Below are 22,315 nucleotides of genomic sequence, written 5' to 3'. Positions count from 1 at the left end.
CGGAGGTCACAAGTCCCCAGTGACGATGTGGGCAGGCTGGTTCCTCCCTCGGGCTCCGAGGCCTGCGTTCCAGACCTCCCCTGGCGGCCCTTGGCTTGTCCCCGAACCTCCTGTCTCTGCCTCTGAAGCCACATTCCCGTGTGTGTCCGTGTCTCAATTTCTCTCTCCCTCAGGACACCAGTCACTGGATTAGGACCCATCCCGACCCAGTGTGACCTCATCTCAACTCAATGACATGGCCCTTTCACATAAGTGCTTGCGCATGGGTCCCGGGGGCTGGGAAGCGGGTGGCCAAGGACAGTGTGCTTCCAAACAGTCCTTGTTTTAAGCATTTAAAAAAGGTGACTCGAGGGGCACCCGGGTGGCTCAGTCGGTGGAGCGTCCGACTTCGGCTCAGGTCGTGATCTCCCGGTTCGCGGGTCCGAGCCCCGCGTCGGGCTCTGTGCTGACGGCTCGGAGCCCGGAGCCCGCTTCCGATTCTGTGTCTCCCTCTCTCTCTGCCCCTCCCCTGCTCACACTGTCTCTCTCTCTCAGAAATAAATAAATGTAAAAAAAAAAAAAAGAACAGATTATTCGGTGTAATTATTTTGGTGTTTCAAAAATCTGATTAACTTGAAAGTCTGCTAAGTTCTAAAGTTTAGGTTACTAATACGATTCAATTATGAAGCTTAGCAAACTCTCAGAACAATGTTAGGGAACTTCTACCCCTCGATTCAGTTTTCTTAAACATTTAACCCAACCCACAGCCTCCAGCCTTGCGAGCTGCGTCACCTCAGCTGCCTGACGCAAAGGGAGGAGTCTCACAAGTCACGATGTCTCTAAACACGCACCAAGCGTAAAAACGCGGAGACCGGTCTTCTTGTTTTCCAGTGTGGCCCCCGAAGTTAATAAGAGATTAACCTAAAAGTTGAAATCAGTTAAACATTTTACTTGGAATCACAGACTACTGGGCTGGAGTTATTTTGACCAAGACAAAAACAGGAAGCTGTGTATGCAGTCCTTTAATCCCACACAGTTCTACACTCTGAGTTAGCAGGAAATAACATGGGTGGGGGCTGGAGGTAGCAGCCCCCCCACCCCTGCCCAGCTCTCCACCCCCCACCACCGCCCCCCTCCACCCTGGGCCGGGAGCTCCTCTCATCCCCTGAAGTCAGGAGACAGCTCCGTTGAGAAATTCCTCAGAGGATTTGCTAAAGGACAGTGACAGGAGGCGGGCCAGCCAGGCCCCTTGGGGGAGGCGGGCCGCGGCCCCTCCTGGACCCTCGTGGAGTGCCTGCCCACCAGCCTGTGGCCCACGCACAAAGGGCCAGATGGACGAGAGGATGGCCAGATGTAGGGGTGGGGGATGAGAGCCACCGGGCTGGGTGCGAGCCTGGACAGGCCTCTTCCCGGGGCTCACCCCCTGGCGTTGGCCCCCAGCCCCATCGGATGCCCTCCAGCTCTTGGGGCGGATGGGGCAGAGATGGGCCGGGGGAAGGGGAGGGGTCCCCAGGGAGGGGCCCAGGGCAGCAGGACCCAGTGGCCTCTCAGGGACAGAGGCAGCCCCCACCAGCCGCCTGCCCGCCTTTCAGGGACCTGGTGGGGACCCACGCCGTCCTCCCTCTGGGCAGTGGCCCCACCACCAGCCCCAGGTTCTGACGCCTGACGTCACCGGAAGGACTGGGAGAGAAGCCACCCCCCTGAGTTACGACCCAACCGGCAGCAGCCGAGTCAACCTACCCACCATCGGATTTCCTGCCTGCTTGTCGGTCTCTGCCCTGCCAGCCATATATCCAAACCCAACCCCCACGGGGCTTCATTTTAACTAATAGGACACTTAGTTTAATGAGGAGAGTTTGCATAAGAGGAACCTGCTAATTAAATTTTAAACCTTGTCATTCTGAAGATTAGCCAGAGCTCCGATGGAAACATTTGTCAGGGAGAGAGGAGCCGCTGCCCCCTCCCCAAGGAAAGGCTTGTTGGGGGTCTTGGCTGTAAACTACAGAGGGGTTTCTGGCTGAGGGAGCTGAGAAGGAATCTTCTGGAAGACCAGGAGATTCGCAGCACCAGGCCCTCTGAGGCGGCCCCCAGGATGGGCCTGGCTATGGGGGGCGGGGGGGCTGGCATTCTCCCAGGGAAACAGTCTGGGGGCTCCCGCCAAACCCCGCCCCAGGGTGCCAGGGCCCTGGGGCGGGGCGGCTGTGGACACAGCGACCTCAGGTTCCAGGAAGAGTGAGTACCACATGAGATGCCAGCACACGGTGGGGCTCGAGGGGCACTGTCCTTTCCGCCATCCCTCTCTAGGCCCTGCCAGCTGTCGTGGGCGGGGGGGTGGGGGGGGTGGGACAGGAGGCCCCCGCGGCTTAGAGCTGGTGGCGGCTGACCACCCGCCTCCTGTCCTCCAGGGAGGCCGAGGGGAGCCTCTCCAGAGTGCAGACTCCGCCCGCCCCGTCTGCAGCCAGCATTCTGCCAGCAGAGAAAAAAATGGGGGAGGGGGGCACGTGAAAAGGGCGTGTTCGCCGGGTCACCCTGGAACATCACAGGTCTCGACCCCTGCCCTTCCTGGAGTTCAAACAAAGCTGGTGGTCAGGGCGGGCTGGCCCTCGGGACAATGGTCAGGGGTCTCCGGGAGAGCTTTAGGCTGGGGGACAGGACGGAGCCACTCTGTAGACGACCACCAGGCCGGCGGCCGGTGCGTCTGGGGGCTGGAGATGCCCTCTCTGCTCAGCCACCGGGTCAGACCTCCCTGGACACAGGCCCTTTCCCAGGGAGGGGGCACTGAGTCCCGGGCCAGCTGTGCTCATCGGGGGAGGGTCCCTCTGCCGCCAGGGCCGCCCCCCTGCACTGCCCGCTGGGCCCAGGGCGGCGTGGACTCTGCACGTCCCACCACGGCGGGGCCTCCCCGCCACCCAGCAGTGGGAGACCCCCCCACGGGCACCGCTGGGTTTCCTTCGCTCCCCACCCCGCAGGTGACAGGCCCACGTGGTCAAATCGGCCGTGCCGCGGCGTGTGGCCCGCGCCCTCCGCGCTCGGGGGCCGTTTCTGGCACCTCACAAGGCCGACGTCAGCGGCCACGTCCCACACCCCACGCCCGCGCGGCCCCGCGTCTTCCTGTGTCCGTGGCTGTCCCTGTTCTGGGCGTTTCCTATAACGTGGATCATACAGCACGTGGCCTTCTGTGTCCGGCTTCCTTCGGCCGCAGGATGTTTCAAGGTCCGTGGAGCCGTGGCGCGCGTGGGCGCGTGGCTGTCTTCCTGGCTGGTGCCACCCCACCGCGGCCACGACAAGGACGGGCCCCCTTTTCCTATCGATTTATCGCCTGATGGCCATCGGGCTGTGTCCACACTTGGGCTGCTGTGCTGCCGTGAACGTTCGTATTCGGGTGTCTGTTTGGGTTCCTGCTCTCAGCCCCTCGGGGGAATGGAACCGCCAGGTGTCTGAGGAGACGGGGGGATGCTGTCCCCGTGGTCTGCGGCCCCAGGTCCCCGGCAGCAGCACGCCAGGCCCCGTCCCTCCGTGTCCTTGCCAGGACTCGCTGCTGTCCGCTTTGCCCTGCTTTGTAGCCGTCCCGTGGGGCCCCGGTGGCTTCTCACACTGCGGTCCTGACTCGATTTCCCTCGAGGCCCCTGGTGCGTGCCTCCTCCTGTGCTGTTGACTAGATCACCCCGTCACAGACGAGGAGCCACCTCTCGGCCCACAGCTGACAGGCCGTGGATGTGGGGGACAGGATGATGGTGGTCTCAGGTTTGGGGACCCTCGGGGACAGGGGGCTCCTCAGGGATGAGGAGCCCTCAAGGATCGGGGGACCCCCAGGGATGGGGACCCCTCAGGGACGGGGAGCCCTCAAGGATGGGGGACCCCCAGGGATGGGGACCCCTCAGGGACGGGGAGCCCTCAAGGATGGGGGACTCTTCAGGGACAAGAGGGCTTGGGGGACAGGGGACCCTCAGGGGCAGGGGACCCTTCAGAGAGAGGGGACCCCTCTGCGACAGCGTCTCCTCTGGATTGGGGTCTTTCCAGACCGATCACCTTGAGTGCATGACCTCCCCCAGCAATCCCGCGCCCTGCCTCCGTCTCACTCACTGTTGGGGTCGACACGGGCTGGAGGGGGGCAGAAGGACATGAGACACTCCTGCGGTGGCCTGGGCCCCCCACGCCAGCACCTGGCTCAGAGGACACCTCGACCTGGGCGCTCCCATCGGAAGTGGGGAGGAGCCTGTGCACACAACCCCGCTTCCCTCACAGCCACCAAGACCTACAGGTTACGGAGGAAGGTCCCAGGGCAGCCCGCCCATCCCCCCTCTCGGAGCAGCTCTGATGTGACACAGTCAGGGCAGCGGGCCAGGGACTTTTTGACCCCCTGTGACAACCCAACGTTTCCCCGACCCAGACCCCCCGTGGCTCAGAGCCCTGTCCTCCCAGAGCGGGGGTTGCGTGCTCACGGTCACAGAGCCCCGAGTCTTGGGGATGCCGCGGGTCTGGCCGGGCTGTTTCCTCTGCGTGGGATTTGCCCTCCACACCTGAGCAGGTGGTTTAGGCGCTCACCCTCCCCACCTCTGCCCAGCCCTTCATCCGAGCCCGTAGGCTGTTCCCCTCGCAGTGACCCGGGAAGCCAGGGCATGATGCTGTTGTGTGCGGGCTCAGAAAGGTTGAGCCAGTGCCCGAGGTCACACAGCTTGGGAGGAGCCTGGGCCAGTTCACCCCGACCCTGGGCTCTGGTGCCTGCAAGACCCCTAAGGACAGACGTGAGGGGCTCGGCAGGGAGCCGGGGGCACCCCCCCCACCTTCTCCAGGACCTGGCTCAGCCCCAGCTCCCCACACAGGTGTCAGCGAGTGGGTCCCCACGGCGGCTCCCCTGGACGGTTTCTCAGGAGCACATGGAACTGAGGGTTTGAGGGCTGTGCGTGCCCCTGGGGGCCTGTGGCCACCCCTCCAGGGGCGAGCCCCACGGCCACACCCACGGGCTCACGCACACCCATCGCACACGCGCGTCCCTGACTCTGGGGCCTGCGGAACCCGAAGTTTTCCCTCAGGTTTGGCCTCGGGCCCCACGCACGCTCCGCCCGCGTGACAGCGGCTTCTCAGCGCCCTGTCTACTTTTGAATGCCAAGAGGGGGCTCCGCCGGTCAGGAGGGAATATCTTTATGGTAAAAAATGAGCCATGTTGCTTCAGCTCCAAGAGGGGTGGGTTCTGCCACGTCGCCCAGGCAGACTGATGAAAATCCTGCTTCATGAAGCCGTGGCTCCCCCATTAATTAGGGGGAGGGGGCCCTCCGCACGGCCGCACACCTCGCCCACGGCCAAAAGCTTGTCAACATTTTCCACGAAGAATGAAAATGTGAATACCTTTCAGATTATTCAATGTCACCAAGGTATGGAGAAAGGTCGCAGTGCTGGGTGTCATTTATCTCGTTGCGGATTTAAAGAGCTTTTTTCTATTAAATTTCTTAAAATTAATGTTTTATGTTGCTCAGAGTAATTTGAACAATTATGGGCTTAAAGAATTGATCATTACAGCCCCTGGGATTTAGCGTTCCAGACTGATTCCTTTGAAAACCCACTGATTTATAGCCTTGCTACTCAAGCAGGCAAGTCCCCAGGGTGTGGACCCCAACCCCCTCCTGTCCACATCTGGGGGGCCGGTCCCCCAACAAGCCGGCCAGTCCTCCTGCGGGGGGTGGGGTGGCGAGGAGGGAGGTGAAGCAGGGAGGGGAGCAGGTCTCAGGGAGGGAGATGTCCCTGCTTTGGGAATCATCCTTTGAGGTTTCCCCCCCTGTGCAAATTTTATACTTAAGGGAAGACCCTTTATGTGTCGGCTGATGTTATCATTTACACTATTCAGGTATTCACGCTTGATAATGTAATACATCGCTGGGTTCAGAAGTTAACAGGGGCGCCTGGGTGGTTCAGTCGGTTGAGCCTCGGACTCTGATCTCAGCTCAGGTCTTGACCTCGGGGTTGTGAGTTCGAGCCCCGAGCTGGGCTCAGCGCTGTGCGTGGAGCCTGCTTCAAAAAGGAAAAAAGAAAAAAATAGTTAACGACCCTGCCCTTCCTCACAAAAAGCTTCGCGAGCTCAAGGGGGCCCCGAATCCGCGACAGGGCGCCCCCACCCCAGCGTCTGCCAGCCGGGCGGCTGCCCTCCTCCTCACCAGCAATGCCGGTCGTCCTGGGCAGGGTCCTCCTGGGCACCCCTCCCGCCGCCACGCCGGCCCCGGGCCGCCCACACCCACCCGGCTAATGGGCTTTGTGGTCCCGGGATGGGACGTGGGAGCTGTGGTTCTGCCCAGCTGGCGCTCTGCTCGGATGGGGATACCGAGGACGGGGAGGCTCCGCGGGGACGGGGCGGCTGTGGGTCTGATGGCCGAGCACATCTGCCAGGTGCCTGGGTACGTCTCACGTGTCCCCTCCGACACCCGCCAGGGTCTCCGCGCTCGGGCTGGGCGGCCCCGGGGGTCTTGGGGGGGGGGAGGCCGCCCGCCCCCAGCTCCGCAGCACTGACTTGGCTCCGGGATTATCGACGCGCCGCCAGCTGGAGCGCGCTCGGCAGCAACTGCCAACAGGCGGAGAGCCCCGCGGGGACACTTAGCACTTTATTAACCTGTCAGCGCCTAAAAGGTCCCGGGCGGCCTGGGGGAGGGGCTCGAGGAGGAGAGGGGGCGACTTGAGGATTTACGCCCGCCCCCTCGGGGCCACCAGGTCAGACAGCGCCGGCTCCTGCGCCACCGGGCCCCCAGATCCCAACTCCGACCAGGCTTCTTTCTTCCCCGGGGGCTCCCTTTCCCCTCCAGGACCCCGCCCACCACCCCCTGGGTGGCCCTGACCTTTGAGCACCATCCTGCCCGGCTAACCCAGGACTGCTCACACTTCCGGGTGCCACGCCTTTGCTCCCGGTAGGTGCCTCCGACCCTCCTGCCCTGGCCTGGCTCTTCCCTGCCCCACACCCCCCACGGAATGGTTTCGGGGCCCCTGCGTCCTGCCCCGAATCTTCTCCTGGTGCCTCCCCGTTCCCTGTCCCGGGGGCTGCCCTGTGGGGGCACGTGAGCCTGCAGCTGCCGGGACCTTCCTCCCAGGAACGCAGCTCCTCCTTCCCAGCGTCAACCCCTCTTCCCTGCACTGGATGCTCATCCGCCCCCCCTCCCCCGACCGCCCCGGTGCCCCAAATGCAGTGGAGGCCCAAAGGGCCGGGTCGTGCCCTCCGGTGGCGCACCTGCCGGGCGAGGGGCGGCCCGAGGCGCACAGACCCTCTCCTTACATCTCCCTTGGAGGGGCTGCCACCTCTGTCTCCACCTCGCAGGAGGGCTCAGAGGGGGCGGCTCACTTCCCCAGCATCACACAGCAAGTCACAGATGGCGAGGAGTGGAGTCCAAGTTGGCAAGACCCCCACGACCACGTGCCGTGAACCTCCTGACCAGCTGACTCCACACCGTCCTCACCGCCGGTGCCTCTCCAGCTGTGAACACCTTCCCGGGCCGCCCCAGCCCCTGTCTCTCCCAGGGACCAGGCCCCAGCACCCCCTTCCCCATTTCTCCCACGTCTCCTTCCGGTGCTCAGAAGTTTGGCCAAGATGCAGGGACAGAGGGGCCCAATGGTGCCACCCCTGAGGAGGAGCTGCGGCTACTCCAACCGGAACTGCCCCCTCTGCCCCACGCACCCCTAGCCCCACTCAACACACGGACCCTCTAGACCATAACCGACAAATTTATTGAAGTCTTGGAAAGAGCTGATGGTCAAAGAGTACATAAAAACACGGGACGTCCACAGAACCAACAGGTAGCTTGGGATGCACGTTTGTGGGGATAGCTGGGCCTCACCCGCAGCCGGCCTGTGAGTCTGGGGCGGGCGGCTACACGCTGTCGCTGTCGGGGGCGGAGGAGGCGCCCCATCCTCAGGCAGTTAGAGCGGCTCCCAGAGGGAGAGCCTCGGGCTGTTTGGCAACGGAAATCGGTGGGCTGGGCGTGGCCTGGACACTGAGGGCCTGGGGGCGGCTGTGACAGGGAGGGAGGTCCCCACGGCCTTAAAGGTTGTTCGTGGAGAAGAAGGACGCCCCGGGAGTGGCATCTCTTCGGAGGGGCAGTGGAGTCAAGAACAGAAAGATCCAGAGCCAGCTGCCCCAGGGAAGAGGGGAGAGGAGGCTCCGGGGAAGGTGGGGGCTGGGGTCAGGGAGGCTCCCGGAGGGACCGGGAAGGACACAGGCGTGGTCCCCCCCTCGGCCACCGCCTGTCTGGAGAGAGGAGACCGACCCATCTCCGACCTCACGCGGGGCTACACAGCTCAGGCAGATGGAGCTTGGGAAATAAAAGCACGGTTCGTACTATTTTCTTGATTTTAGAAAGAGAAGCATCTTCCCGCCTGAGGACGGTGTGGGGTGAGGCCCGGAGTGAAGGCCCAGCCTGGGCGGGTGATGGTTCGGGTCTAGAAACAGCAAGCGTCCAGTTAATTGGTCCATAAAGGGAGGAATCTGCTTACAAAACAAGGCTCGCGGGTGGCTGCGGGCGGGCCGGCCCCATGTCCAGGGAGGGGGACGCCCTCTGCGCCCGAGGGAGGGGCTGCGGGGTGTGGCCCTCTCTCGAGGCCCTCATCCTGTCCTCCACTGCTGCCAGTGGCACCTGCATCCCGCGGAGGTCCAGGACTTCGGGAAAGGAGGGCCGTGCGGCTCCAGGCCACCCAGCCGGGGGCGGGGGGTGGGGCGGCACCGCAGCCCTCACCCCTCATGGCCGGCGCTCGGGGGAGCCGGGGGCCTCGGTCAGAACTGAGCGTGGTCCACCTCGTCCAGCCAGGAGGCAGGGCTGGCAGGGAAGTCGGGGTAGCCCCCGCTGCTCCCCGTGGACAGGTCAGAGCTGGGTCCGTTTCCTGCCAGCACCCTCATGGGCGGGGGCCCACCTGGGGCCCCTGCGGGCACCAGGCCCAAGCCGGCATCTGGGTATACTAAGCTGGAGAGAAGGGGTTGGGGGCCAGGGAGGCTCTGCAAGGCAGCTGGGGACGGGGGGACACCGTAAGGGCTGCCGGGCCGCAGCTCTCGGTACTGCTCCGGGCCGGCCAGGCCTCCGTGCTCCAGCGGGAAGCTGCCCGGGGCTCCCGCGGGCCTGCCCAGGGCTGGGGTGGGCTCCCCCAGGCTGCTGTAGAGGCCGCTGGCAGGGCCCATCTCGGCCATGGACGGCTCATCTGCAACGGAAGTGGATTGTGCAGCTCAGGGCCCGCCCTCCTCCCCCTCCTGCCCTCAGTGCCCCTCCCCCAGCAGTGGCCGGCCAGCCTCTTCTGCACTTAGAACTCCTGCTGCCCTCGGCGCCGCCCCCCCCCCCCCCCCCCCCCCCCCCCGCCTGGGCTTGTGCAGCTCAATCCCACCCAGCATCTGAGGAACGGTGGGATCCCCTGGGGGGAGCAAAACCAGTCAAAACCCGGAGCTGCAGGACAGTCCCCGAGACGGCTTTGGGAAAGGTAGCACAGAGCCCACTAATTCCATTTTGCAGACAGCTCAACTGAGGCTCAGAGAGGCAGCGTGACTCATTGCCCAAGGTCACAGTGCAGCCAAAGAGAATCTCTTGCAGAAACTGTCTGAGGACGGGCACCAAGGGGTAAGAAAGAGGTCTCCCTGGCACCGAGACTGAGACAATCAGACCCCACAGGGGACGGTGGGCTCCCCCCCTCTCCAAACAGCCAAGACTTTTCATCACTTACCCCAGAACTGTGCTGCCCAGTTTCCTAAAAAAATCATTGCAAGGGCCAGGAACCAGAGGGTTGGCCTGGACCCTTTCCCCATGAGAAAGCCTGCTGCAGGACAGGTGGCCCACGGGGGCTGTCCACCCCCAGGGGAGCAGCTGAGCAGCGCCCCAGGGGCCAAACCCCACGGCTGGGGGACGGTGGGGGCCAGGGTCCATCAACGGTCCCCTAGCGAGGAAGTTCAGTTTGCGGGCTCCGGGCGCCCAATGGGCCCAGGTGCCGCGGGACTCCCGGGCTGCGGCTCCCGGGGATGCGGGGGCTCCGGCGCCCCGCCGTTACCGGTGAAGGAGACGTCGGCGTCGCTGTCCTGCCCCTCCTCCTGGACGCTGTCCTTGTCGGACTTGGAGCCGCCGCGGGCGCGCTTCATGTTGCGGAAGTACTGGCCCCAGCGCTGCCGGCCGGCGTCCTTCTTGAGTCGCTTTTCCTTGGCGCGGCGGTTCTGGAACCACACCTGCGGGGCGGGGGTGGGGTGGGGGTGACGAGCGGCCTGGCGGCGGGGAGCGGAGGGGGTGGGGGCGCGGCCGGGCGCGGGGCGCTGACCTGCACGACGCGCATGTCCAGGCCGGTCTCGGACGAGAGCTGCTCGCGCACGTGGCGCGCGGGCTTGGGCGACGTGTTGTAGGCGCTCTTCAGCGTCTCCAGCTGCTTGGCCGTGATGGTCGTGCGCGGCCGCTTGGCCGTGGCCTCTGCCTCTGCACCGGGAGGGCTTGGGGTGAGGCCGGGCGCCTCGGCCGCCCGACGCATCGCCCGGGCGCGGGGACCCCGGGGAAGACGCGGCTGGCGCGCGTCCGGGGCCCGCGCGGAGGGGCAGCTGCGCAGCGACCTGGGCCGCCAGGAGGAACGCGCGGCCCCCGCCGGCCCGCGCCTCCCACCTCCCACCTCCCCTCCTCCCGGTTGTTCTTTGTTCCGAGGCTGCGGGTAAGGCCGGATCCTCGCGGGCAAGGGTTCGGGGCGATAACTCAGACCAGGGGTGATAATCCACCCAAGCCAGACCAGCCTCCCCGCGCCCGCGAGTGAGGAGGCCGCTGAGACCCCGGCCGCTCTGCAAACTGTCCCCACCCGGCTCCAGCCCCAGTCCCCACCCCAGGCCTGCAGGGAAGGGGCTTAAGTTCGCGTCCCCGAGCGAGCGCGCTTCGGCGGGCGCTGGACGTGGGGATCCCTCCGCGCCCCGACCCGACGGGCGCCAGCCTCCTTTTGCAGACGGGGACAGGAGGGTGGGTGGACCCGCCCACTGACCGCGCTGCTTGGCCGTCTCGTAATCCGCCTTGCACACGAGCCGACTGTCTTCCATGAGGTAGAACTCGTCGCCCGTGGCCAGCTGCCGCTTGCACACGACGCAGGCGAAGCAGTGCAGGTGGTACACGAAATCCTGGGCGCGGCGCACCACCTGCGTGGGCGGGATGCCCAGCTGGCACGCGGCGCACTTGGTCCCGAACCGCCTGCGGGACGCACAGGGCGCGGCTCAGCGTGGCGTTTGGCGGCTCCTTCGCCCGGAGCGGGTTGGAGAGCGGCGAGCGGGGCGCCGCGCCGGGCGGTTCAGGAGGGAGGCTCACCCCGGCCCTGCCCCTAAATCACCGGCCCGGCAGCCTCGGCGGAGCCGCACAGAATACAGGGAAGGGACCCAGGGACCCTGGGGACCGGGTCAGGAAGCTGGATCCGTGGGCCAGGTCCCTTAGACCCCCGAGGCTTGTGCCTGGAAAGCACCCCCTCCCGAGCATTAAGGACAAAAACAAGACCAGAGTTAAGAGGGAGTAAATCCAATCGAGTTCTGCAAACCTGGGTTATCTTTTGAACGACTGTTCCCATGATTTACAAAATTAATTACCTAGGAAAAATTAGGCGCCCGGCCTCGCAGGCCGGGGCTGCGGTGGAGCTGCCCCAACCCCTGCCCCCTCCCCACATGGGTGGCAGGAGGGGCCGGCTTGGCGGGAGCAGACTTCCCCCCTGCCCTCCCCGCCGGGGCTCGGCCGCACTCACTTGAAGAAGTCGTCCTTGCAGTAGACGCTCTCTCCGCGGCTGAAGCAGCGCTCGGCCAGGGGCGCGTGGCAGTCGCTGCACCTCAGACACTTGCTGTGCCAGTGGCGGTCCAGCGCCTTGAGGATGAAGCGGTCCAGGATGTGCTGGTCACAGCCGGCACACAGCGGGATCTCTGTAGGCCGAGGAGCCGCCACCGTCAGGGGTGCCGCCCGGAGAGGGAGCATGGTGGTCACCTTCCCGCTCCAGCCTCCGGGGCCGGCCGGGGCTGCCAAGGGACACCCCCTTCCCTGCAACCCTCTTCCCCAGCTGGCACGAGTGGCTGCTTGGCCTGCCAAGCGTAGCGAGTACCCAGCACCGAAGTCCAGAGCCGGGCCCGCGGTTAAAATTGGGGGAAACTGAAAACGGTTTAGAAGTGTGCCCTTGAGCAGGAAGGGGCCCAGGCCGCCCCGTTAGGCCAGACACCGTCGATTGCAAAGTGTTCCCAGTTAGCACGAAGGGTGCGCGTTGAGCTCAAATGAAAATCCCGCCCTAGGGGCTCTCTCCGTCACCAGGAGGCAAGGCATGGTCGTGGGGCACCCACCACCCAACCCCCATCATTATTTTGCACAATTAGATACCATTGCAGCTGGAGACTGCTTGTTTAAGCGTGGCCACCCAGCCCCGTGGCCCTGTCTGCAGGCACCAACGTAAACACTGGTGTCCTTGTCATCTTTGGGAACCCTGGGGGGTACTTATGCATGGGCTGGACAAATGCATCCTGGTCACCAGATCCAATCTCCGGTGCCTGGCAAGAGTTGCTGGGACTTGGTCCTGCTGCCCCGGGACTGCAGGCTTCTGGGGGAGCCAGGCTGGGGAAACTCTGGAGTGGCCTGCGGGAGCCACTTGGCCCATAAGGGGCTTTGCAGGGTGCCCGTGGGGTGAGTGTCCCTGTTGATTTAGAAAAGGTCTTCCGAAGAGGAGAGCCAGCGGCAGGACTGGAACCAGTGCAAACACCATGCCCACCTCGCGGTGCCCTCCTGGCCAGCCGCCGGCCCCTCCCGCTCCAGGCCGGCCGGTAGTGCGTGGGGGACCAGAGAAGGGCCTCCCTCCTGAAAGAACGGGATCGACCTCCGTCCGCAGAGACCGGAAACTCCAAACGGACGCGATCCCGCGTCGGGCCAAACCGCGGCCCCAGGTGCAGGAGCGCGGGCATCCGCCGCGCGACCCGGGCCCCCCTCGCCGGCCGCCAGGGCAGCCGGCCTGCAGCTGGTGGCCGGTCGGGCCCGCGCCGCGCGGATTCAGCACCGCGGCCCGGACAGCGCCCGGCCGAGCTCTCCCCCCACCCCCCCACCTCCAGCCCGGCCCCGCGTCCTGCAAAAGCCGCTCCCGCCGCGCGCCCCTCGCGCTCCCCGCCAAGCCTTGCGACCCCGGCCTTACGCTGCATGGCGGCTCCAGCCTCGGCGGGGTCTCCTACCCTCAGCACCCGCGGGGCCCAGCGGAGCCTCGGCCCCGCCGCCCGCTCCCGACCAGCTCTCCTGAGCGATCGCGTTCGGAGCCCGCCTCCCCTCCCTCTCTCTCCCTCCGCCCTCCCACCCCTTCCTCCCAGCCCCTGCGGCCAACCCCTCCCAGGAACCGTCGGAAAAATAAATAAATAAATAAGTAGGGGACGGATGAGCCTCCCCCCACCCCCCAGCCTGGATGTAACCTGTTTCCCACCTGCTCCGTCCCTGCCACTCCCCGCCGGCCCAGGCCCGCCTCCGTCTCCTTCCCGTGGTCTCCCGGGCCGGAGAACGTTTGCCGATGGCCCTCCTCTGGAAGCAGTGCACAGGGGAGCGGGGGGCAAGGCTGGTGCCACCGGGAAGCTGGACCGGGAAGCTGGGTCTTTCCTGTAGACGGGTCCTGAGAACCGTCTGCAGCCGGCCAGTCAGCAGGTGCGTATGGGTGCAGACAAGATCTCCGCCAGGAGCGACCTGCCAGCGGGCTCCAGCTCTACCCCCTGGCCCCTGCCTCTGCCTCTCTTTCTCCCGTCCCCCCCCCCCCCAAAAGTGTGGAGGGTCTGGGTGGGGTCGGCCCTCTCGGGGATCCTCTTGCCCCGTGGTCATTGAGCTGCGCGGTTCTATCCACCTACTCTCCTGATAAGGGAGAGGGTTTGCTAGTCCTGGGACCCCACGGACTCTCCGGCCTGAGCAGTGCGGCGCTGCGACCACGCAGCCGACAACACAGCTCCAGGGGCCCCGACGCTAACTCGCTGCTGGGGCCCTTGCACCCATGCCCTCCCCGGTCCCCTGTCTGCCGCCACCTCCGTGGCCAGGCCCGGAAAGGAGCGAGGACCCCCGGCTGTCCCCGGGGCGGCCGCTCAGCCTGGGCACCCACCTCGGCGCAGGTCCTCTCTCCGCGCCAGCAGCGCCAGCAGCAGGTCGCCGCCCGCCGACTCGCGGCCGGGGCCCAGCTCCCCGCGCGCCTCCATGGGACCCGTCTCCTGGCGCCGCTGCTCTCCCGCCCCGAACTTTCCCGGGGCCCGGCGAGGCCACGGCTTCGGTGGCCCCAGGCTGGTGTCCGAGCTGTTCCCCGCGCTGCTGGGCGCCGCGCCCGCGGGCCGCCCTGGGGCCCGGAGCCTCAGGCCGCGCGGAGGGCGGAGCGGCCGGGGGGCGGGGCCGCGACGCGGGGCGGGGCGGGGCCGGGGTGGGGGGTGTCGCTGAGACGCGCCCCAGCGGTCCGCCGGCTCTGCGCGCCTTTGCGCGGGGACTCCGGGTGCCCGGGCGCCCCCCGAGTGCCCGGCCCGAAGGCGGGGACAGTCACGGGAGGAGCCGGGCCAGGGCTGCCCGCGGGCGCTTGCCCCGGTCCCGCAGCTAACCTGCCCGGAGCCGCGGGCTGAGGCCTGGGCTCCGGCGTGCACGCTCGCGGGTAGGCTCGGGGTCCGGGGAGGGCGGTCCCGGAAGGAGCCGAGTCCTACAGCCGCTTGAGAGACGGGGCTGGGAGGCTTGCTGACAACGTCTGGTCGGCAAGAACGCGACCCGAGACCCAGCGAGGACGAGTGTGGCGCCAAAAGGCTCTCAGCCAAGCCACCAGGAGCCAGACAGGACCTCAGACCTCCCCGCTCTGACCGGCTTCTGAGCCCCACCCTGAGAACCGCCACCAGAATGGGCGCAGAGAAGAAGGGCGATTCCCGGCAGGTACACCCGGTGTCCTCGGCCTGGACACGCGGCCAAGACTCAGGTCAGGAAGGACAGAGCTGGGAAAGCCGGGGTCCGCCCTCACTTTCCTCCTCACCCACAGCGCCCCAGCTTGCCCAGAATGCAGGTCCCACACTTAATTTTCCAATATCCTGCCCCCGGTGCAATAATTAAGACACAGCAGTGTGGGGCCATTGCGGGCTGGGGCTGGTGAGGGCAGGCACCCCAGGCAGTGCTGGGGAGCAGCGGGGTTTATGCCAGCCTTCAGGTCCCTCCACCTGGGACTGCCAGTGGGCAGTCCTACACTCCTTCTCCTGGCCTCCAGTTGCCGGGTCTGTGCGCTGCAACAAGGGGGCCAGCCTGGAAGGATGTGGGCAGGACACAGCGCCTCCCAGATCCCAGCAGACCCGAAGTCTCACGGTTTTGAGCGAAGGCTCATATGACACTTGTTACCCAGAGGACAGGGCAAGGGTGCACCCGCTGGGGAGCCGAGTGGGTGCTGGGTGTGCTGGGGTGTCGCCTGTTGAGTGTCAGCTGCTTGCAGAGGCCTGCCTAGAGGGACCGAGTGTGGTTCGAGGGGGGAAGGGGCAAGCAGACAGCGGGTCCGGGAGGTGGCGGCCCCACACGCTCAGCATCTGGCCAGCCAGCCGGCAATGCCTCCATTATTTCACAACGTCCATGGCAATCTAGTGGCCCTTAGGGAGGGTGGTTCAGGCGGGAGATCCAGCCCAGGGGTCCCAGTTCTGCACTGTTGGGCGGTTAGGAGGTCTGTGTGGGACAGCTGAGGGGCGTGGAGTCTGGAGGAAATTGGCGCCCCTCGCTCTGCCCTATCCCTTCCGCCCCAGCAGCGCCTGCAGGGCCCCTTCTGTTCTCTGCTGTCCTGGGCCCCTTCCTCCCCGCTGTCCCTCCGCCTGACTCTGCCACCCTTGCCGTTTCTCCCCTTGTGGGTGCTCTTGCTCGGGCTGGAGGCCAAGGGGCTCACGGGGGTCCTTACCCCGAGTCCCACCGAAGGTGCAGACGGCAGCGGCCCCGGGGGCCCCGGGCCGATCTCTGTCTCTACCCAGCTCGGTTTCCAGCAGCATGGCGACCACCAGGCCGAAGATGAGGCCCGAGTGGCCCCGGGCGGCCCTCCTCCCTCCTCTGCCACCCCGGGGAAGGGCTCGGAGCTCCCCAAGGTCCCGGGAGCCTCGGAACGGCGAGCCTGTGGTGCGCGGTGTGGCCAGGCGGGAGACTCTGGGCCCGGGCGCTGTCCGCGGTGCTGAAGGAGGCGCGCGGCTGCCCACCTCCCCACCTCCCCAGGCCCCCTGTCCCCCACCCCTCCCCACGTCCTCTAACTCCGCCCACCACCCTCTTCCCCCAGCCCTCCTCCGCACCATCCCACCTCCCTAGGTCCTCTGTCCTTGCACCAACTTCCCCCCTGCCCTGCCCATTTCCCTACCTCCCCAGGCCCTTGTCCCCCACCCCCTACCCCCACTCTGCCTGCCTTTCCCCCAGCCCCTCCTCCTCACTTCCCCACCTCCCTAGGTCTCTGGTCTCTCCACCAGCTCCCCCACCCTCCCCTAGATTCCTCCTTACCCACTTCCTCTCCTCAGGCTCCAGGCCACACCCCCACAGCCCCCCCCCCCAGGGCCCCCAGTCCCTCAGCCAGGCTTATCCCCTCCCCACGGCCCCTCCCTTTGCCGCTGCAGGCAGCTTGTCCTGCCGGCTCTGCCCTGAGCTCCAGGCCAGCCCAGAGGCTTGGGGATTTGAAGTAAGTGGGCGGTCCACCCTGCCCTGCGTGGCAGAGTCCAGGACTCGGCAGGTGGCCCCTCCAGCCCCACTGGCCTCCAGCCCAGGCCCCCATGAGTCCCTGGCTCCAGGTGTGGCTCAGCAATTAGCTGTTGCTGCTGGCCAGAGGAACCTGTTGCATTCACAACCTCTTGCCCAGATCTCCTGCTGGCAGGCCCCCCACCCCACGCCCCCAGGACAGCTGAGGAGGAGCGCCCGGAGAGACCCCAACAGACACTCCTCAGGACTCCAGGGCTGTAAAGGGGTCACCAGATGGGGGATCTACACGAACACCAGCACCACACAGGCCGGGAATGGTGAACGGTCAGTGCCCTGCCCAGCTGGCACCACCAGGGGCTGCCTGTGCCAGGGAGGGGGTTACCTACCAGCTTCCACAGGGCCTGGCTGGGAAGGTGAATCCGAAGCAACCGCAGCCAGCAGGTCTCTGGGAAGCCACATGTGACTGGGGACCCCCCCAGCCCCCAGCAAAAAAAAAAAAGGTAGAGGCAGGAGAAGAAACAGTTCAGACTCTGAGGCAACAAACAGGTGCCTGGGGGCTCCCTTCTCCCAGGGTTCCTCAGAGGCTCCCTTAACCGGGGCGCCCCTGGTGCCCTAAGTCCTGCAATTCACATGTGTCTCAGCTGTTGTCCCATCTCAGTCCATCTGCCTGCCGTGTGATTTGAACCAAAACCGCTGTCCCGCGGGCGGCTCCCAGCTAGATCAACCCCAGGAAGAGAATCCATAATTCATCGTCCGGTTTTCACCTTCCACCTCAGCGTCTGGTTCAGTACAAGAGGCTCTGGAATTTCAGATGTCCAGTCCACAAACTCCGGAAGGGAAGGAGGGCTCCCTTCTGCACCCCGACTCCTATCACTGTTCCAGGGAGCTCACAGTCTCAAAAGAATTACAATCTTCTCAAATGTCAGATTTATTTATTTAAAAAATGTGCACAGGATAGTTCACTTAAATACAAAACGTTCACTTTCCTTGCAGGTAAGAAATTCCAGACATTTCCATGTCAATTAGCTTCTTTTTAATCAAAATCCCTCCATTAAAAATAAATACCCATTTAAATTACCGAACCAGTCAATTCATTAGTCTCAATACTTACAACTTTAGAAAACAGACCTTAAACCTTGCCTAAACGTAGTGCCCGGTTCTGAGCAAGCCACATGAGGCACCCACGGGACGCGCGTCCGGGGCCGTCTCGGCAAACCACCTCTCCCGGACTGCCCGCGGACTGCTGGAAGCCTGGCCCCTCAGGGAGCCTCAGACTTGTCCCTCACACGGTGGTGACCTCGACTGCGATGTTGTGAGGGACCCTAGAGCCAGTCTTGCCCTTCCGACGGGTTTCGTGGAGCTTCTGGCAGTGGTCGCGTCCTGCCACCTGGTGCCGGTTCGCACCACGCGAGGAAACTCACTCGGGGCAGGAAAAAGCATCTGACGTGAACCAACAGGCAGTCTAGTGAACGGTGCTAAGTGTTTCCCTTCTGATTCTGTGTGTGAATCTGCCTGATTTTTTCAATGAAAGGAAACAACACGGGGTCCTCCGGAACCCAAGCACACGGCCACGTACGAAACACACAGGCTCCTGGGGGTTAAAAAAGCGTCAAACAGAAAGAAAGCTCCGATGGCCGCCCAGGGAGGGCCCGGCTCCACCGGCCTCGAGGCCGTGGCCGTGAGAGCCCACCGCCCCCAGCCTGCGGCGCCCGAACAGGTACAGGCCAGTGGCCAACTGTGGTCAGTAAACACAGAGCACACCCGAGGCAGAGTGGGAAAGACTAGAACCTCACGGACACAAGAGCACAGACACATCTGAGTTTGTGGGACAGACCGACAGTCACAAAGGATCTCGACGAGAAGGGCACGGTCCATTCTGTCCGCTGACGTCTTCAGAGGCAAACTTACCTCTAAATCACTCGGGTTTGACGAATAATGTGCTAAAATCATCAAACGGTAAAAAAGTCAATCACCAATACCTGGGGCACCGGGGCCCTGTGCCAGGACCCTTCATAAAACAGGTTCAGGGGGATGAAATTTGGCCTTAAAGATGCTGGGGACAGGACAGGCCACCCCCGGGGGGCCACCGGGCGTCACCGTCTCGCCGGGCCCTCGGGTCCTACCCTCTCAGGTCACCGGCAGATCCTGCAGGCGCCGCCCCATGTGACACAGAGGGTGAGGGGCTCGTTCCCCTGCGGACTCCCCTCCGGAGGAGTGTGTCCCCCACGCCCCCTCCCCAGGGGCTCCGCCCTTGGCGCCATGGGACGGGCCGTTTGGCGTCCTGCCACCAGATTAACACAGGCCCTGCCTCTGCCACCATCCTGTCCCCAGCCTGCGCTCCACACGGCCTGGGGGGGTGTTTATTGCAATGCAGCAACACCGCGAACCCTCCTCTTCCCTTCCCGCTTTCTCCAGACTCTGCATCTGCAGCAAAAGGTGCCTGCAGAGCACGAGGGTGACGAAGAAGTCGTCCCTTTGGCTGTGAGCGGCTTCAGCAGAAACAACCAAGCAGCTGAAAAGCGCAGACACAAGCGAATCTCCGAGGACCCGACTGGCTTCGAGTGGCGGCCGGGGGTGGGGTTGCGCTGGCGGCCGAGCTCCCTCTCTGCTCTGGCCGCGGCTGGTGGCAAGACACTGCCCGGTGGCCTCCCGGTGCAGGGAAGGGCTTGGCTGTGCTCCAAACCCCAAGCCAGGGTGCAGAACGCGACGTGCGTCTAGAAACCCAGGGTGAAGGCAGGCGGGAAGAATTCTGTCCGTTTGGCCTGGACTCCCACTCGTGTTTTCAGATCTAGAAGGGTAAAAATACAGATGTCTTTTTGCTGTCGGATCTGTAGAGGCGTCCAGGGAGGACCCCCGGACAGCAGTCAGCCCCACAAACAGCGGCTCGTCCTCGGCACGAAAACCATTCGTTAAACGAGGACTTGGGGCCATCTGGTATGAAACCAGGTCTGATGTGTTTATAAAATCCCTGATCGTCATCGTTAAAGCTGCAGGGGCGCGGTGGGGCTGTTTCTCAAGGCGCTTCTGTGGTCCCGCTCGGTTCTACACGGACGGGCGGTGATGCCTGACCTTCCATCGCTTGGAGCGCACCCGGAAGAAGAAGTACATCATCATCAGAAACAGGGACGAGGCCACGTACAGCACGACGCAGAGGCTCATGTCCAAGCTGGAGAAGCCCATCCCGAGGAAGGGCACGACCGCCTCTGCCTCCCTGCGGCCCTCAGCCCAGCTCACGCTCTGGAGTCTCCCGTCCAGGCCAAGCTGTGACCCCTCGGACAGGCGGGGTCTGGGAGGCAGCACGCTGGGTGGACGGGCACTCTCGGCACGCTGGTCCCCCCGAGGCTTCTCTGGGGAAGCGTGGCCCCTCTCGCGCTCCCCGCCCCCGGGCGGGCCGCCTCCGTCGCTGGCGTCTCCCTGGTCCTCGGCGTATGTGTCCACGAGGTTGCCGCTGCCGTAGTGCTGCTTCAGAAACAGGAGCACCTGACCCTCGTTCCAGCTGTGCAGGCCCTTAACTTCCTCGTGGCAGGCTGGGCAGAGGTCCGGGCTGGGCCACGGAACCTTCGGAAACTTGGGGTCCTCACTCAGATGGCCTAGGAGGGGAAAGAGAGCGACAGTCGAGGTGCCTCCTGATGACCTGACCCGTGCCCTGACCGGGCCCGTGCCCTGCGAACCCTTCCCCCATCCCCCCACGTCCACCGTGACCTCCCATCACTCCTGCACGGGCGCCTGGCCCCCCCCCGGTACCCACGATGGTGGGAAGGCTCCACGCCTGGCCAGGCCTGCCCCCACCCGCAGCTGCTCTGTCCCCCGAGACCCCGAGGCCCCCACATGATCCGGTGCGTGTCCCACCCGCACCCGTACGCCTGCCCCGGAAGCCGGCGGTGCAGATGGCTCCAAGGCACTTCAGGCGTGTGCAGCCCCCGCCCCCCCCCCCCCGGCCCTCCCCAAACCCCAAGAGGATCTCCGAAAACGACTCTGGGCGTGAGGCCCACCCGCAACAGGGAAACCTCGCTGCCTGTGTGCAGAAAACCTGGCAGAGCCCGCTCCCGGTTCTGCTCCAGACACGACACCAGTGGGGCGAGCCCTTCCCCTCCACACGTGTAAACGTGTGGTCACAAAACGGAACCACGCGGCAGGCTTTACCTGCACGCGCCCTCTGGCCGGCACGGGCTCCACGCGGTAAATAAACGCGAACCCGCCCCGCGTGCCAACGCCTGCATGGTGCCCGGACGCGTGTCAGCACCACACGTGCGCGAGGCCGCGGGTCGGCCGGCCCCGGGCCTCTGCCCACGAGGACCACACGGACCAGGAGCACAGCAAGTGTGGCACACGGCGCCCTCGGCTCCCGGACTCCCCCCCACCGCGGCCCTGCCGGTGCTTCTGCAAGTAAACGTGGATGAAATGCCTCCGTCTGATGGGTCTGAAGCCACGGAGACCCTCTCCTCTGCCCACAGGCACGGGCGGGAGGGCGTGTGGACCACGGGGGCCCAGCCGCCCTGCCGGGGACTGACACACACTCACGTTACAGACACGGGGAGGTCCGGGCAGGTCTCGGGGCCTCCAGGGAGCCCGGGTCCCAATCCGGAGGCCGGAGGTGGGACCGGGGAGCGTGGGTGGGGGAGGGGGGGGCGGCGGCTACAGAACCCAGGAGGAACGCGATGACTCAGGGGGTGCGTGGGGCTCCTGGAGCAGGGTGGGCCCGACACGCAGAGGCGTGGGGGCTCTGAACCCGGGCCGCAGGGGACACGCCTTGCCCTGCAGCTGACGGCCACGGGCAAACCCCGGCAAACACAGAGGCGCTGTGGCCGCACGACCAGAGCCACAGCGGTCAGCTCTGAGCGCAAAGAAAAACCAATTTTCTTTAGTGCTTTAGTTATAATATGTTTTATAATGCGGTGGATTAAACAAAAACCAATAGTTTAGTAGAATTTCCTCTTCATCTCTATTAAGATTTATTTGTCAGTGGAATTATTTTTAAGCCTAATTTTAATCTGCCACTGATTTGGGAACAGTTTGAATTACTTAACTCTGAGAAAATACATGCACCCTATTTGGTCTTGGAACAAAACTGCTTCGAGGGGTTTGCTTCCAGTCTGAGAGCAGATTGTAATCGCACAAAAACCGTTTACTGACAAGTGATCACGATCCACGACTGCCAGCACCAAACGTCCTCGGGGGCCTGGCGGTGACCCCAGGGGGAGGCGGCGTGTCCGTTTCCATGCAGCCCAGGAGCCCCAGAAGGGGGAGCACCGTCTGGAAAGCCAAGGACGCTGGCAGCCTGGAGGGGCGGTCATCCTTGGCAATCCCCGGGGCAGCCAGCATGGTGGCAGAGGTCAGGTGTCATCAGCACGTGTGCGGCAGGACGCGTTCTGGGGGGCCATGCGCGCAGCCACCTCACACCGGCCACCCCGCTGTGGCTTCTGCTCACCTGCCAGGCGGTTGTTTACGAAGTTGTGTTTCTTCCAAAGCCAGAGGATCGCCTGGTCTGCGGTTCTGACGGAATCCATGGACTCTTTCGCCATCTCCTCAAAGTGCTCGGCGCACTCCTTACAGCCGAAGAAGGTGCGAACGTACCTCCTGATGCTCTGCAGCACTGCCTGCGGGTCCCCCTCGAAACCTGCGGTGAGAGAGGGGACACACACCGGCAGCCCTGTGGGGTGCGTCCCAGGGCTTCCGCTGGAACCCCGGGCTCGGGCGGGCAGGGAGCCTGAGCCCAGACGCCT

At 64.7% G+C, this 22,315-nt stretch overlaps 2 protein-coding genes across 3 annotated transcripts in view; both read right to left on the bottom strand.

Moving 5' to 3' along the window:
* Window positions 1-7,659: 7,659 nt before the first annotated feature.
* LHX3 (LIM homeobox 3) lies at window positions 7,660-15,969 on the bottom strand. 2 transcript variants are annotated; one of them, XM_086684517.1, is made up of 6 exons: window positions 15,820-15,969; window positions 11,674-11,845; window positions 10,933-11,135; window positions 10,237-10,388; window positions 9,976-10,147; window positions 7,660-9,141 (listed from the first exon to the last, which is right to left on the bottom strand). In XM_086684517.1, exons 1-6 carry the CDS (start codon window positions 15,905-15,907, stop codon window positions 8,723-8,725), a joined length of 1,206 nt encoding a protein of 401 aa, XP_086540643.1. In that variant the 5' UTR covers window positions 15,908-15,969; the 3' UTR covers window positions 7,660-8,722. The 2 variants fall into 2 exon arrangements, with proteins under 2 accessions (XP_086540643.1, XP_086540642.1); XM_086684516.1 differs by lacking the exon at window positions 15,820-15,969 and adding an exon at window positions 14,026-14,224.
* Window positions 15,970-17,504: 1,535 nt separating this feature from the next.
* Window positions 17,505-22,315, bottom strand: part of QSOX2 (quiescin sulfhydryl oxidase 2) — a 30,164-nt gene continuing 25,353 nt past the window's right edge. The window contains exons 11-12 of the mRNA XM_086683959.1: window positions 22,021-22,209; window positions 17,505-20,182 (exon numbers count right to left, since the gene is read on the bottom strand). Of these exons, the coding sequence (XP_086540085.1) occupies window positions 19,635-20,182; window positions 22,021-22,209 (737 nt within the window). The 3' untranslated portion in view covers window positions 17,505-19,634. The remainder of the gene's footprint in view (window positions 20,183-22,020; window positions 22,210-22,315) is intronic.

This window comes from Puma concolor, chromosome D4 (assembly GCF_028749965.1).
Source record: "Puma concolor isolate L17-30 chromosome D4, mPumCon1.1.hap2, whole genome shotgun sequence".
Taxonomy (NCBI): domain Eukaryota; kingdom Metazoa; phylum Chordata; class Mammalia; order Carnivora; family Felidae; genus Puma; species Puma concolor.
Note: the sequence above shows the minus strand (reverse complement) of the source record. Positions and strands in the feature narration are given on the sequence as shown.

Coding starts and splice junctions, on each gene's coding strand:
- LHX3 (XM_086684516.1), bottom strand. CDS start 14,119: ATGGAGGCGCGCGGGGAGCTGGGCCCCGGCCGCGAGTCGGCGGGCGGC. Junction 10,389..10,932: donor CGAGACGGCCAAGCAGCGCG/GTCAGTGGGCGG, acceptor CTCCCGGTGCAG/AGGCAGAGGCCACGGCCAAG. Junction 10,148..10,236: donor TGGACATGCGCGTCGTGCAG/GTCAGCGCCCCG, acceptor CCCGCCCCGCAG/GTGTGGTTCCAGAACCGCCG.